This window comes from Carettochelys insculpta, chromosome 3, assembly GCF_033958435.1.
Source record: "Carettochelys insculpta isolate YL-2023 chromosome 3, ASM3395843v1, whole genome shotgun sequence".
NCBI lineage: Eukaryota > Metazoa > Chordata > Testudines > Carettochelyidae > Carettochelys > Carettochelys insculpta.
The window spans coordinates 151625487-151642097 of NC_134139.1; the positions used below are offsets into that span (position 1 = coordinate 151625487).

Sequence of the window (16611 nt, forward strand, 5' to 3'; positions counted from 1 at the left end):
GATAGAAGGAGCATTCCAGGAAGGGGACTTGAAGGATAAATAACGTCCTTACAAAAGCATCCACTGTCCAGATAGTAGCTTCTCCAATCTTAATATAGTATTATTGCGTGAGGCTAGGCACATTGGAAAGCCAAAATGTGAAGGAAAACTGGCAGAAACTCAAGAAATTTGGGGAATTTTACAAGGCTGATCTCTGTGTGTGGTTGTAAGTTCTGGTGATTAACTTCCTGTTCATGTATAAAGTAGTGTATATGGTATGGTTACTCTTGATGGAATACGTATGTCTCATACCTCAGACACAGAAGCAAATGACCACAAACACTAGAGACAATTCTAAGAGCAGTGATGTTTAGATCAGTAATTAAAATACCCCAGTATCAGAACAGCTTTATATCTGTGGCTGTGTCTACACTAGCATTCCTTTTTCGAAAGAGACATGCAAATAAGGGAAATGAAAAATGCAGATTTACATATCTGCACCTCATTTGCATATTCTTCTTTTGAAAGAGTTTCTTTTTAAAGAAGAAAAGCAGTGTACACTTGGCTCTTTTGAAAGTAAACCCCATTGTCGAAAGAACCCTTCTTCCAAAAAAATAGGAAGAAGGGTTCTTTTGAAGATGGGGATTACTTTCAAAAGAGCTGCATCTGCACTGTTTTTCTTCTTTTGAAAGAATATGCAAATGAGGTGCAAGAGATGTAAATCTGCTGCTCATTTGCATTTTGGATTTCTCTTATTTGCATGCCTCTTTCGAAAGAGGAATGCTAGTGTAGATGTATTCCATAAGTTTCTGTAAGATATTCATGAAAGTTCTTTAAAAATAATAATGTGGATTGTCATGGGGTGGGTGCACCCAGGCCCCTCAGGGATAGGGTGCTAGGCCATTGAGGCATCTGAAAGGACATCCAATGTGCATGTTGGCTCTAGTGGCCCAAGGCCAGTAACTCCACCTCATCTCTGTGAGGCAATCCAGCATAGTGGCCCCAGTCAATAAAAACATCCCCTTCTCGCAGAGTAGTAGGGCCTAATGTCAAGAGTCAGTAACACCATTCCGTTCCCTCATGGCTGTGGGGCCCTAAGGCCAGAGCTAGTAACAACAAGCCCTTATCTCAGGGCAGTGATGCCTAGTGGTCACAGTCAATAACAACACTCCCTGTTCTCCTCAGGGCAGTGAGGCCTGGCAGCCAGAGTCAGTAACAAAGTCAATATCAATGCCCCCTTATGTACTGTAGTGTGGAAAAGTCAGAGTCAATGGCAAACTTAGTATCATCTCCCTTGGGGTGAATGGAAGGGGAAAAATGCCCTACTCTCCACTGGGTCCCAGTCCAGGGCCCTGTCAGCACTGGAGTGGTCCACCTCTAGTTTATCAGGGTGTTCACCTGAAAAAGGCCAACCTCTCAGGGAGGGTAACTCCTGGCCTGGACTACTTCCTACCTGACCCACTGTTGCAGTCTTCTTCACCAGTTTCCTCCAAACTATTCCTGTATGGGGGTTCAAACTCTGGGTTTTCCACATCCCAAGTGCCTTACATACTGTGCCAAAATTTATATGGAGGGTGGGAATGCTCACATTATATGAAACTGGCCCTGGAAAAGGTTTTCCCAGATGAATTTTATAGGATCAAATATGCAAATAGCTTTGGATCAACTGAAACTGCATTTTTCAGCAAGTAAAGAATTTGTTCTAAAACATTTCGCCCATCTTTAATGTTATTTAGAGCTGTCATCCTTCCCTATGCTAGATAAAAAGCCAGTGCAAAGTGTACTTCTGCCATTCAAGTACGCTATTAGTTTTGGGATGTCAATGAGTTGCCTAATAGAACTGAAAGGATTTTTTCTATATATATATTGTAGTAGCACCTAGGAGAGACAGTCGTGGACAGGACTCTATTTTGCTAGGTACTGTACAAACAGATTTATTCCTGTTGACTTTTAATGAAAACTTTGTAATTGTGCACTGACTCAGATTTTACTCTTCTCTGGTGCTGCAACCTCTTGAGGTAAATCTATCTTTTGTATAACCACAGTCTGAATACAGTGCGCAGGTCGCATCACCAAATCTCAGAAAAGATACACTAGAAATGAAAAAGGCAAAGAAAAGGGCAACAAAATGGTCAGGGTACGGGACAGGTTCCATATAAGGATTAATAAAACTGGAACTTTTTGCCTTGGAAAAGGGATTATTAAATGGGGATATGATAGAAGTCCACAACACCATGACTAGTGTGGAGAAAGTAAATAAGGAAGTGCTACTCACTGCTTCTAACAACACAGGAACAGGGGTCAACAAATGGAATTAATAGGCAGCAGGCTTAACATGAACAAAAGGAAGTATTTCTTCACACAACACACAATAAACCTGTGGAACTCATTTCCAGAGGATATTGTAAGACCAAGAATATAACAAGGTTAAAAAAATAATAAGAGAGAAAACTAGACAAATTCATGGAGCATAGGACCTTCAATGGCTGTTAGCCAGGATGGGTGAGGAGATGGTGTCCCTAGCCTCTGTTTGCCAGAAGCTGGGAATTGGTGCCAGGGAATGGATCACCTGATGATTATTTGTACTGTTCATTCCCTCTGCAGCACCTGGCATTGGCCACTGTCGAGAGACACAACACTGGACTAGATGGTCTGATCCAGTATGGTCATTCCTGTTGTTGGTATCCTTCCCCATGAATACTGAGTTTTGTCAAAGAGAATTGCTCCCTCCAGAGCCATGCTGCTTATGGAAGCTTCCCCAATGGTTGTGTGGTTGTGAACTTCTTCCTACAAAACTCTATGCTTCAATGACACAATCTGACCAGTGTTATTGCCTTAATGGAGAAGATAAATTAAAGACCCGTGTTGGGACTCAATAACCACTCTTCTAAATAAAGGACACATATGTCAAAATTAGGACAGATCATATATTAAAACTTCAGCCACTGGGACCCAAAAAAGGAAAGCTAGAAAGTGAGGGCCGTGGTCCCTTCACTGCTGTGTGCCTTGATAAAGAATATGGCAACATTCCTTTGCAGTGCTGAAATTCCAGCTTCAAACCGACACGCCTAATACACAGGTCAGCACTTGTGTGTTCTGTGGATAAGACACACTGGCCAAATAGTAATTAGATTTTACAAAAGGGCTAGTAGGCAACTCAATCCAACACAAAATATACAGCCAGGATAAATAGCACAATTCTATTTCTCATTTTCTCTGAGAGAGCAAATAGGGTGTCAGGCAGATCAACAGATACTGATATATCTTTTCTTACCAAGAGCACACACTATTGCTTTGTAAATTAAAATGATAGAGTAACTGACATCATAAACTCATGATTGTAAATACTGGCCTTTAGTTGTGAGTTCTACACAATGATAAGTTATTAATGAAAGCAGAAAAAAATGAAGATTCCCTGAACTTGCCCTTTTTGGCAATCCGAATGTTTATTATTTTCAGCTCTTTGGCCATTGACCTAAGTAATTGTGTTTGTCTGCAATTAGTTCTTCTGAGGACATACAGGCAAATTAAAGTAAGGGCCAACAGATCCTGGCTGTAAAAATAACATTATTGCATCAAAATGGGAAGTAGAGTGAATAAACTGGAAACAAGGATTAAAAAAACTAAAAGCTAAATCTGGTCATGGGATTGTGTAGGAATAATACATTGTCTTTAATGGACAGTTCAGCTTATAAAGCTATGTGGCTTAACATAATTCGTAGAGCTAGTTAGAAAAAAGTAGAAAAAATGCTAATTTTTCAAGTGACCCAAAAACTAAAACTAAAATAGCCCCAAAAGAAAAATGGCTTTCTCCTCTTCAGCCAGCTCGCCTTGGGAAATAGGTCATTTCCTCTTCCTGCTTTTCTCTTAGCCAGTTCAGCTGTAAGCCTCGGCAAACAAGCGGCTCCCTAATGTTACGGTAGTTCTGGCTACGCATGGGACTCAGAGTTCTACTGTAATTACTAGAAAAACAGCCCCACCAACTGTTAATTACAGGAATTAGTGTATAGTGCTTAATAATGATTCTTTTCTAGATGATAGATCTCTGAGGAATGCAAAATGATGGAACTCCAGTGTGACCTTCTCTATTCAGTCCCAAACACTCTTTACCGGATACACCGACATTCACCGTGGTTACTTGTAAGAACCTGCAGCATGGCTGGTGAATGCCGCTCCCATTTTCTAAACCACATAACTTTAACAAAAGTGATCGTTTTGAAAATGTTTTGGGAATGCCACCTCCTTGTATTTTCCTCATTATAGCCCTATTGCAACCGAAGGACTCTTTGGTGAGATTATTGATGATTTGCATGGGGCCTTCAGGTGTTACTGAAATTAGGATGGGAACGTGTGGTGCCAGATGCGATGCAAACACACAGGCAGATGTGTCTCCTGTCCCTAAGAGTTTATAAGCAAACTTGAAATGAGATGCAACCAGTGAGTGTGAATAGCTGCAGGAGAGAATGGGGAGTTCAGAAGATGATGATAATGCTGAGATGCTGCTGTAACACAGGTTTGCTATGGTATCAACTTGTTGGTCCCAAATCAGACATTTTTAAAAATTACAGTAAAATCAAGTAAATAGACTTAATCTGCTATCATGTGTGCAAGAAATCAACCAACCTGTGATGGCTACTTTGTAACTTTTGGCATTTACACTGAAAATAATCGGGAAACCCACCTATTACACAGAATGGTTTCCTTGCAAATCGCAATCTTCCTTGCCATCCTCGGTAGCGACAACAGCAGCCGGCTGACCAGATACGAATGATATATTCCAAACCGAAGACGACAATCATCACAAATTCCTGGCAAGGGGGAATAAGAGATGTGTCAAGCAGCAGAAACAAAACAGCAAGAAATACTCAACAATTATGCCTGACAAGTCAATTCATCTAATGCAGAAGTTCTTAAACGGTGGGTCATGACCCTATTTTCAAGGCGTCACCAGACTTAGATTTGCTGGGATTCAGGGCTGAAGCCAAAGCCCAAGCTCCATCTCTACCTAGGGTTTATAGGAGAATTGTCAGACTCTGGTCCCTTTGTCTCCACCTGGGCAGTGGGGCTCGGAGTAGCATACAGGTTCAACCTCTTTAATACATAACTCTAGGGTCAGCAGAGGTCCAGCATGATATTAGTTAGCTAGATGTCCACGTATTGTGGGTGAAATCAAGTTTCTTGCAATCTTGCAAAGTTTGTTTTCAGCTGCCAACCCTGGCTCTCAGTGTTCTGTGCTCTTATTTATCTCTAACTTACCACTTTAGAGGCTATGTCTCCACAGAACTCTAAACCCCAAATAAGGTACACAATTTGCGCTACACAAATTGCGTATCTTTTGAGTTTATTTCAAAGCAGGCTATTTCAGCATTGGGAGCTGCATGAACAGCACAACGAAGAGTACCCACAACAGGGATGCCGAAATAGTGTGCCCGTTATTTCGATAAATGTTTTGAAGTAACAGGCACATTTCAAAGATGCGAAGCAGCTATTTCGGGATAGCTCTGATGTGTGAGAGACCACCAAGCAGTAAGGCTGCTAAGCATAAGCACGCGTCAACACATGGTTGATATAGTAAAAGGAAAAACTGTTGTAGAAATTGAAAAAGTGCACATTGATACATTGTTCCATTTATTTGCGTGGACAAAGTAAAAAATAAAAGAGACCTGCTCACTACAATATCGACCTTCTGAATTGGTCAGCTCTCGAAGGTATCGGACTACAGAGTTCAACCTGTTGTAATTTTGTTGCCAGAAGATGGTCATAGTGCAATAAAGTTTGAGAACTATTAATGCAGCTACATTCCTTTACCTGAATCAAACTAAAGTGGTTCTGTATGGCAACAAAATACATGCCCATACAGTACACACAAACACTCAGAAGTTTTCCTATTAAGGGCACAATCTTGATCTGAGCATCATTAAACATCTCCTATAGTCAGTTATTGAATATGAAAGAATTAAATGCCCAGCCGTGTACAAGAAATGTCAATGGCAAAACTCTCAGTGACTTTCAAAGTTTCATAATCAGGCCCCAGGTGATTTTACAAGTTGCTAAATCACAGCTGGCATACATCCATATTCAAAACGGGACTCCTATTCTGAAAGCTTAGGATTCTCTGGATACATTCTCATTTCTATTCCATGGGAGTGATATGCATGTGAAGTAATTTAGGCCACACATAGGGTTTCAGAAAATATTATATTATGTTATACAAATCTGAGATGTCCCCAGCCCCATGTGCTGCTCTAATGTAGCTCATGTTAGCAATATTGTTCTCCTTATTTAGGACCAGTTCAGCTCTCATAAAAGTCAGGTAAGGGAAGTGACTGTAATCGGTTTGTGTCACAGTAAATGCATGTGCAAACGGGGTGTAAGTTTTCCACATACAATTGTGTGTGAAAAACTTTTGAAAGTCTGCCCTTGCCTTCTTTGTTTTCAAGAGGAAATTGTTTTTCAAATGTCTGCACATTCAAAAGTTTCAGCCTATATCCGCAGCACATAGATCAGGTCAAAATCCAGGCTTAGTTACACCAGTGAAGTCAATGGCATTGCAGCAGTATAACCAAGGAGAACTTGTCTCACTATTTCTTAAAGCCACAACATCCAACACCTTTGTTGTTCACCACAGGTGTGTCCACACTTGCATTCCTCTTTCAAAAGAGGCATGCAAATGAGGTAAATCAAAATGCAAATGAGGTATAAATTTGCATATTCAGCACTTCATTTGCATGTTCTAATTTCAAAAGAGCTTCTTTCAAAAGAAGAAAGCCAGTGTAGACGCTGCTGTTTCAAAAGTAAACCCCACTTTTGAAAGAACCCCTTCTTCCCATTAGAGAAGAAGGATTCTTTCGAAGACGGGTTTATTTTCGAAACAGCAGCGTCTACACTGGCTTTCCTCTTTGGAAAGAAGCTCTTCTGAAATTAGAACATGCAGATGAGGTGCAGAATACACAAATTTATACCTCATTTGCATTTTCAATGTACCTCATTTACATGCCTCTTTCAAAAGAGGAATGCAAATGTAGACACACCCCACCTGTGGCGAACCGGGCACTGCTGTGTGGCGAAATGCAGTTTATCAGAGCTGTCCATGTGGAGTGCCCTCTGCCCGCTCTGCACATGCACCCGGCCACTTGGTGGGAAAAGCATGTGGCGGCAGCTCCTCCTGTGGCTCCAGCCCAGAGTCACTGGGCTCCTGTGGCCCCAGAGTGGCTCCAGCCCTAGGGCCTGGTGCAGCTCCAGCAGCGGCAGCGGCTCTGGTGAGTCACTGGCAGTTTGGGGGGAGCACTTATTTTGAGTGGGGGGCTGTGGAAATCCTTTAATTTCTATTGGATACCACCCTCTTAAAGTGATCTGGACTCAACAACATGATGTGCATTGAACACAGGCATGGTATTATAATCTTCATTAGATTTACTCCCAAAATGCTACTGACATGGCATACTCGTTTTAAAATGATTAAATGCAAGTTTGGTTAAATTGCAAAGGGGAGAGAAAAGAATTTTTAAAGCAATTAATCAAGAAATGAAGGATAAAAATTATATTTTATTTGGCATGTGAAAGCATTTCTCTGTCCAAAGCTGTACTACGTCAAAGAATTAATTTGTTATCCCTACAGGATAGCAGAGGTGATGTGTGAGGAGCGTTTAGAGGGTCACACATACTCCCCGTTTCCAGCACTGACACTCCTCTCAGCATTCACCATTAACACTGTGCCACTTCTGGTGGGTGTGGGGGTAGTCCAGCCTCTCCCCAAGAGCAGCACAGCCTGAGAGAAGCAAAAGCTCCCTCGCTTCCACTGCTCTTGGACCTCACCACTCTGGGGCATGGCGGGGGGTGTGGGGGCTCACCCTGCACCCACAAGATGCGGTTCGCCACTTCTGCAGGAAGAGACGGGCGGAGCTGGGGGAGCAGCAGAGCAGAGGCAGGCAGGCAGACAGGCAGCAGAGCATGGACAGGGCAGGGGTGGGAGGGGGAGGGACCCCACTGGAGCAAGGGTGGGAAAGGGGTGGGGAGTGGATGGGGGATGGAGTATGGGCATGAATGGGGCAGGAAGAGGGTGGGTAAGGGCACTTGGCTGGTGGTCCATCCCCACCATAATCCCCGCACTATAGCCTCTGTCAGTTATCAGTAAGTCAGGATTACAAATGAACTGAACAGAGGAATACTGGCAAGAAAAGGGTTTTCTCACCTTTGATTTATTTTTTCCAGCAAATCATTTATATGGGGTTTTTTTTTACACAGTTTTATTATACTGTACTTACAAGTCCCTCTGGAAGCTTCCTTTCTCACCTTTGTAAATCCTTGTCTTCATAAATCACATATAAACCTACTGCAACAGCTCCTTAACCAAAACACTGTAACAGAAAAGGCCTAACATTTATTTGTTCTAAAGAAAATCCCAAGAACAATTAACATGACAGGATACTGGGTTATTTAATTACACTATTTTAGAAAGCGCTATGGCAATCCTATGGAGAGAATTAACACGCTGTAGTATAGTCATGCTCTTTATTTATTTCCTTGCTTAATCAATTCCTTAACAATATTGTGAAATTCTTCATTTTTGTATTCATTCTCAAAAGAGATATACCATGTGGCACATTCCCTGTAGGCCAGTTCACTGTAGGCCAAGAATGAAAAAAATACAATGTGGCTGGAAAAATTGGCAAAATGGTATTTTAGTTACTTAGCTACTGCTTTGATAACGTAAATGACTTATATATGGTCAAATGAGATTTCTGACTTTTTGTGTGTTCATGGAAGGGATACAGGTTAATTTATACTTTGGTGAAGATTACTTTTTCTTTGGAAGTGGTGGAAGAAGAGGCATATGACAGAGCTCCAATCACAGTCTTGATTCCAATTAAAATATCTTGCTTGTTAAAATCTAGTCACTGTTAGACTGAATTACTACAAAATGGCCACATCTATACTGGCCCCTCTCTTTCGAAAGGGCAGGTTAATGAGGGAGTTCGGAGGATGCTAATGAGGTGCTGACATGAATATGAAGTGCCTCATTCGCATAATGGCAGCCGCATGCAATTCGAAAGTGATACACGTCTCATAGAACTGGAAGGGACGTCGGGAGTGCAAGTCCAGTCCCCTTCCCTCTTGGCAGGACCAAAGACCACCCCCTTTTTTTTCAAAAATCTATTTGTCCCAGATCCGCTTTCAGAATGCATGTCACCTGTATAAATGTGGGCCTTTTGAAATGACCCTGACTTTGAAATCCCCTTCTTCCTAATAGGGTGGATTCAAAAGTGCTGCTAAGAGGAAGAAGGAGCTTTTGAAGTCAAGGGGTCCTTTTGAAAGGCCCCCGTCTACACGGGCAGCATGCGTTCCGAAAGTGGCACTTTTGAATTGTGAGTGGTGGCCATTATGTTAATGAGGCGCTGCATATTCATGTCAGTGCTTCATTAGCATCTTCCGAACTCCCTTATTAACAAGCCTCTTTCGAAAGGGAGGGGCCAGTGCAGATGCCAGTTTGTGTGGCAAAATGGATATGCATGTGCATGGGAAGCACCGATTGCATAGCACTCGCACTGAAGAGGTCATCATTTCTTCATTCCACATACTGAATCTAATTCCTACACATAATCATATGCTCTCCTTCATGGTCTCGGCCCCACTAATACTTTTGAGCTAGAATGAAACCCATTCACGAATACCACGTAGAAGTATTATTTTATGGCATTAACCATTTGACTGAAACTCATCTACTATATATTTTAGAGAGTTTGTCTGTTTGACCAAGAACTTCTCCTAAACAGTAAGAGCTAGGACAATTAAATTAGGTACACAGCTTCCTCTTCTTAACATAATTTAAATCAACATAAGTATTTAGTTGTGCTAGGAAAATCGGATTTGCCTCTGATGGGCTTGCTTCTCTTAAAATCAAACAGAAAACAGACAATCACCAAATCAAGCACAGTTTGCAAAGCTCACAAAACTGAGTGAATGCTGAAAAAGACTGAACCATGATGAGTGAGAAAAATAGGATGAAACTGGAATCCCCTTTTTAAGGGTATCTGAAGTAAAAAATTAACCTAGTAAAAATAACACTTATTTTTGAAAAAATACAATCATTTAAATAAATCATGTATGTTTTCCTTTTTTTTAAAAAAAAAATCTTAATTGAGTTAAGGACCTGAGCAACACCTGATAAATCTGCTAGTAGCATAATGAATAGTTGACATAATCAATGAGGTAAAGTGTGCTAAATTTTATGTAACTTCACGCTGGTGCATAGTACTGTCAGTTCTGTTTAGAGTTCATTTTTAATATTACCATTAGGAATTACTGTTCTCAGTATCAGCAGGGTAGCTGTGTTAATCTGTATATACAAAAACAATAAGAAGTCCTGTGGAACTTTATAGACTAACAGATTTTTGGAGCATAAACTTTCATGGGCAAAACTGCATCTGACGAAGCAGGTCTTTGCCCATGAAAGCTTATGCTTCAAAAAAATCTGTTAGTCTTTAACATTGTTTCCCAAACTGGGGGGTGTGCCCCGCTGGGGGGGCATGAAGAAATTCCAGAGGGGGCACAAGGCAACCCAGCCCCCCAATCAATTTCCTCCATCCCAAGAAAGAACCGGCCTTTGCTTCCGGCTCTCAGCCCCTGCCACTTTACATGGGTGATCCAGCAGAACTGCTATAAAAAGCAGGCATCTGGCGAAGACCCACATGGAGCTAGCTGCCTCCTGCAAAGGTGAGACAGTGTGGGTTGGTGGGGAGGGGAAAGAGGAGGAGGGGTTAGATGGGGCGCTGGAGGTGCCTGGCTCAGGTGACGGGGATGGGGTAAGATCTGGGGGCTGGGGGTGACTGGCTTTGTGGGAGGGGAGGGGCTTGAGTGCCCAGCCAGCTTGTTGGACTTGCGGGGCTTGGGCAGCTGGCTCCAGCATTGCAGGGCTCAGGTGGCTCAGGCTGGCGGCTGGCCCCCACAACACAGGGCTTGGGCAGCTGGCGGTCAGGTGGCTGGCCCTGGCAGTGTGGGGCTCAGGTGGCTGGCCCTGGCAGTGCGGGGCTTGGGCTGGCAGGCAGGTGGCTGGCCCAAGCAGCGTGGGGTTCGGGTTGCTTGGGATGGTGGGTGGGCAGCTGGCGTTGGCAGCATGGGGCTTCAGTGGGTGGCTCAGGTGTCTGGCCTGCAGCTGGGGCGGGCAGCTGGTGGGTGGGCAGCTGGTTCTGGCAGCACGGGGCTCAGGTGGACGGCTGTGGCTCTGGCAGTGCAGGTCTCTGGGGGGCAGGTGGTTGGTGTGGGCAGCTCTGGCTGCTGGCACAGGGCTCAGGCAGCTGGCCAGCTGGGGCTGCACGAGGCACTCGCAAAGGGCCTAGAATTATCTGTGCTTATTTTTAATTTTAAATAACATTTTTATATCAAGTTTTTGTGTTTCCCTTAAGTTATTAATTGCATTGTTTGTTAAAAAGGGGGTTGGATGATGGTAAAAGAAGAGGGGGGGGGCGTGAAGGTTTCTCAAAAATCAAAAGGCAGGGGTCATGCCAGAAAGTTTGGGAACTGCTGGTCTATAAGGTGCCACAGAACTTCTCATTGTTTTTACTGTTCTCAGCGTTTTCATAGCTATAGTAAGTGAGGCAAAAATTCACTGTGTGTTAAAATCTTGTGTGTGATTGAAAGTGTCCTGTGGTACAACTTTTTGTGTCAGAAAGCAGTGTCTCTCCCTAACCCTTAAACACACTTTGCAGGAAAAAAAATGGGTGTATTTAAGTCAAGGATGTAAAAGAGACAAAGAATTTGCTTTCAGACATTCTTTGTGAGGGTATGAGTTCTTCCAGATTGGATTCTTAGATGGGAACATGTCAGTTTATTCTTTTAGTTACGCCAATGAAATCAATAGAATTGCAGCAGTAGAATTAAGTAGAATTTGTCTCACTATTTCTTAATGGCTGTGTCTAGACTGCAGGGAACTACTCACTACAATTTGGATATCTTTTGCAAACATTTCTATTGAGAGAGGCTTTTTCAATATGTGGCCTGTCCACATGAGGACTCATGTCAGAAAAAACATCTGTCGAGTCATCCCTTCTGCATCGCGCAATGAGATTTACAGGGATTTACACTCTTGATGTGGCAGACCTCTTTTGAGTGATCTGCAGTCTAGATGCGCTCTGTCTAGAGGAGTTTTGTCGACAGAAAAGTTCTGAACTCAAAGATGTGATGTTCATCACCATGCAGCATTGCCCAGTTAAGCATAAGGTCTCTCTCTCCAACTAGCACAAATTTTAAGTTCAACCACTTGGTAAACGATACTACTGCCTTGCATAGGTATGCAGGATTAGGTCTCCAGTGGCCATTGCTGTAGTTAAACTACTGGAAAAATAGTATTTTTTTCTGCCTATATTTCTAGATGAGATTTTTTTTTAAATTTGTCACTTCAAGGGTGTAAGAAGCTCACAGGACATGAGCCACGCTTGAATAAATTTGAAATTCTGCCAGATGACAAAATAGGAAAGCCAGAGTTAAGAATGAAATCCGGCGCTGATGCCAGTTATTACAGTTATTGTTAGATGCTTCAAGCCACTGGAAGACTTTCATTGCTCCAGGAGATTCGATACCAAGGGAGCAACTGAGAAAACTGGATGTAGAATTCAGAATCCCTGCCCACTTCCTGTACTCTTGGCAGAATTTCGGGGATTCAAGTACACTGGCATTAGCTCCCTCCCTCCGACCATTGACTTTATGGTACTTTTGGAAAGAGTGAGGACTGCAGGATCAGACTTACATGGATACTTTACTAAGTGGTTTTTATGTGTGGCTGCTCGTGGACTTAGACACCATTCTCCTGGTTCTGGTTTTTCTTAATCTAGGCTCACAATGGTGTAACTTCCCTGCGTTGTTACTCCTGTGTAACACAAATCAAATTTAGGATGTTTATTTTTTACATGAAAGCAGACTGTGGGTCTACAGAAGGTTCCTATTCACTACAAAATCCAGGCTTTTAAATACTTTGAATATCATTGGTTTTTTGTTTTGTCCCTCAGTGGTAGAGGCACAATGACCAAAGAGAACTGGAAATACACATAACAATTTCAACAGCTATTGAAATCCTTATACTGATTTCCTGTCATTTTAAAAATGTTATTCTAACCTCACTGCACTAGCAATTTATGCTGTTTAGTTGGTGTGCCTGTATACATGTCACAATCACACACAAATTAAAATAAGACCTCACTGGTTTGTTTTAATACGGCCTCCTTAAGGAACTCACCAGGGCAGTCTGCAGCTGTGACTACATGTTCACAAGCTGTAGCCTGTTGCTACATATTCACAACAAGCTGTAGAAGCGGGTGAGTAACCAAGGCCAAGTTTTCCCCAGTCAATGATAAAAAGAGATTTATTGGTCAATTTTGGTGGGAAAAAAGTCTTCATTATTTCCTGCAGTGCTATGAATTCTGCTCAACAGAACACAGTAGTATCAACTCCATCTGAACTGGCACTTTTCCGCACTCAAAATTCCCATTAACATCAGCAGGAGATAAGCATGTGTTTCAGTCTTGCAGCCCTTGCACATGTAGAATGTATATGATATATGGCCCTGGATAGCAGATCAAATATGAAATGAACAAAAAAATTATACAGGACTCCAATGAACTCATCTGATAATTAATTAAAACATGGAAGGAAAGCAAAATTCATAGATAGTTGCTGATTTCTGCCTTTTTATTGCCTGTCTAATTCGGATTCAAACTGTAGTTTGCTGTTAATTAGCATACTTCTCAGATGCTTATCAGGGATGAGAAATTTCCCTTAATATAACATTAAAATGGTTAAAATGATGAGTCTCCTAATTATATTAATTAGTTATTAAAACTCTAAACAACCTTTGGTTAATTTGCTGCATACCTGCTGCGACCATCAGGTTCCCTTGGTCATAGACCATTATTTTTCAGAATTAGATAGTATATAAGAAAAAATGTGCATATTTTAAATTTTGGGTTATTTTTCCCAGTCCTTAAGAGAGTCATTGTTAATTAGTTACACTAACTATTGCATGCAAGATATCTGTATCCAAAACAATAGCTATTTTCTTATTTTACTTATTTTTTTCTTCTTAAAAGTTTCATAATGTGTCGAGCATTGAACAAAAACACTCTCTGCAATGGGGCTTCTAATGGGTACAGGCCCTCTCTGTACAGAGCTTATTGTAAAACTGAGGCCTCCATGCCAACTGTTAAACGTTTCCAGGAACTCAGAAAGTGAACCATAATATATCAGTAAAGTCCTATGAAATAAGCTTTAATATAAACTTTAGATGAAATCAGAGTCTCTATATTAATGAAAATACATAAAAACAGATTCTCAGCTGGTGCAAATCAGCTTAACACCAATGAGATCAGATGGAGTTATACTAATTTACATCAGCTCTGGTCCAGAAAAGTAGTATGCTTGGGGTGACCAACCGTCCCATATTGGGCGGGCCGATCCCATATTTAGGACACCAAAAAGGTGCCCCTACTTATTTTTTGAAAGGGATGAACTGTCCCATATTTAAGCCCTTGGAAGGTGGGGGTGGGAGCGCCCACGGACACCACTTTCCCGGGGTTCCGGGGCTGGGAGCTCCTGCAGCTGCTGCTTTCCTGGGGCTCCGGGTGGGGAGAGCCCACAGCTGCTGCTTCCCCGGGGCTGAGGGAAAGGGGGTTGTCAGCTCCCCAGGGCTTGCTATGGCCAGGACAGGGAGATATGGTTGCCCTAAGTATGCTGGGATAGGCATAGCCTACATTTTCTATAAAATGACTTCAATGATTACTAAATACTTGAAAAAATTGAGAGACTTCACATAGAAATCCATAGTGAAGACAAAAGTATGATAGTACAGTAGTGGAACATAAAAAATTATACAATAAAACACTAATTTTAATACATCAACTAATGGAATATCATGGAAATATAGTTAGGTACCCACCATCCCTCTAGCCTAATAAATTTTGATGTACAACTCTTCTGCTATTAATTCTAATAACAGAAGTTACTCTGTTGTTATATGGTTTCCTGTGACATCATTTGCGCCTTTTGTTAAAAATTGATCAGTGATTAACATATACCCCATTTCTGTCCAACTGTTATAATAAATAAAGGATTACATTTTTATGATATTACTCTGTATGATTACTCTTTTGAGAAAAGACTGTCTCTCCTGATGTTCTTTCAACAGTTAGCACAAAAGCTTCCTGATTGGTGTGTGGGTAGCACTGCAACTATAAATAATAATAGCCTCTGTAATAGCTACAAAATATTTAATAACCATTAGGCAGCTGCCGTGCTGAGCCTACTTCCTATCATGCTTACCAATAGTGTCCCCTTGTCTGTAGCCACCTGCTGTCTTTTTTTCTTATACTTAGATTGTAAGCCCCTTGGACCAATTTTTTCTTCTTTGTTTTGTACAATACCTAGCACAATGGGGTCTTGGTCCATGACTGGATTTCCCAAGTGCTTAATAAAAAAATAAAATAAAATAAAATAAAACAACAACAAATTTAGTAAAAATGTGACTCCCAGTGAAGATAGCACTGGATTGATGGAAGAGATTTTTCTTCTGTCAACCTGTACCCCCTGGGGAGGTGAATTACCTACAGCAGGGATGAGAAAACTTTTTACCGTGGGCCCCTCTTTTTGACCCTGCAGTTAGCTGGGGTCCCCCCAGCCTGAGGGAAGACCACAGAGAGAGCGATGAGAGGGGCTCAGGAAAGGAGTGGGATGATCAGGAAGAGGGTACGGGGAGGCTCCAGGGGGTGAGTGTTCAGGGAGAGGACCCCAGAAGGGTACCAAGAAGATATCCCATGGAACTTGCTGGCTGCCCCCAATGCTTGTCTCAGGGCCTCTGTGCATTCTGATTGGCCCAGGAGGTAAGGGAGCTCCCAGGGCAGTGGAGCTAAGAGAAGCTGCGGGGAGGCAAGGGAGGGCCCCCGCAGCAGGAGGGGGAACCGGAAATGAAGCCAGCTCTCTGCTGACAGCGACAGGGAGGCAGGAGGCAGGCAGCGAGCACCACACACTGGGCAGGTGACTGGAAAGAGGCTGCGGGAGACATTGGAGGGCAGGGGAAGTGATCACTTGACCCCCATTTTGAAATTTCCTGCCCCCCCAGTCTGTGCACCCCGAGCTACGGCAACAGAAGAGCTTCTTCCATCACCGTGTTTACACTGATGCACGCAAGGGGTGCAGCAGCTGCACTGCAGCTGTCGTCTCTGCAGTGTTTTAAGCGTGCTCGTAGCCTTAGTTAAATTTCCCATGGTTATGGAACTTCTATGTAATAATCTAGGACTACTGAGAGGGGATGAACTGAGAGAAACCAAATGGTGGGCTGGAAAGTGGTCAGATGTGCAGTTCAACGGGTAATTATCATGAATATCACTTTCTGCTTCCCATTTATAAACTGTTTATGTCATCCTTGACCAAACAAACAAAATTCCCTTGACCTTCTATAAAATGATGCAGTTAGCCGTGATATGTAGACGTCTCATATGGACTTTGGAAAATGATATAAAGAAGTGTCCCCATGTCTTCTCTCTATTTACTATACACTTTTAGTTATGTCTATCCACAGGCGCCAGTCACGAGCATCTCTGTGCTAGTGTTAAACACCGAGTCTGACCCACTGGGGGGGCTGACTGACTC

General features: G+C 42.4%; 1 protein-coding gene across 1 annotated transcript in view; it reads right to left on the reverse strand.

Annotated features, from left to right (window-relative positions):
• KCNQ5 (potassium voltage-gated channel subfamily Q member 5) overlaps positions 1-16611 on the reverse strand; it is a 459915-nt gene that overhangs the window by 108886 nt on the left and 334418 nt on the right. Inside the window, exon 3 of the mRNA XM_074988875.1 lies at positions 4661-4787. Within this exon, the coding sequence (XP_074844976.1) occupies positions 4661-4787 (127 nt within the window). The remainder of the gene's footprint in view (positions 1-4660; positions 4788-16611) is intronic.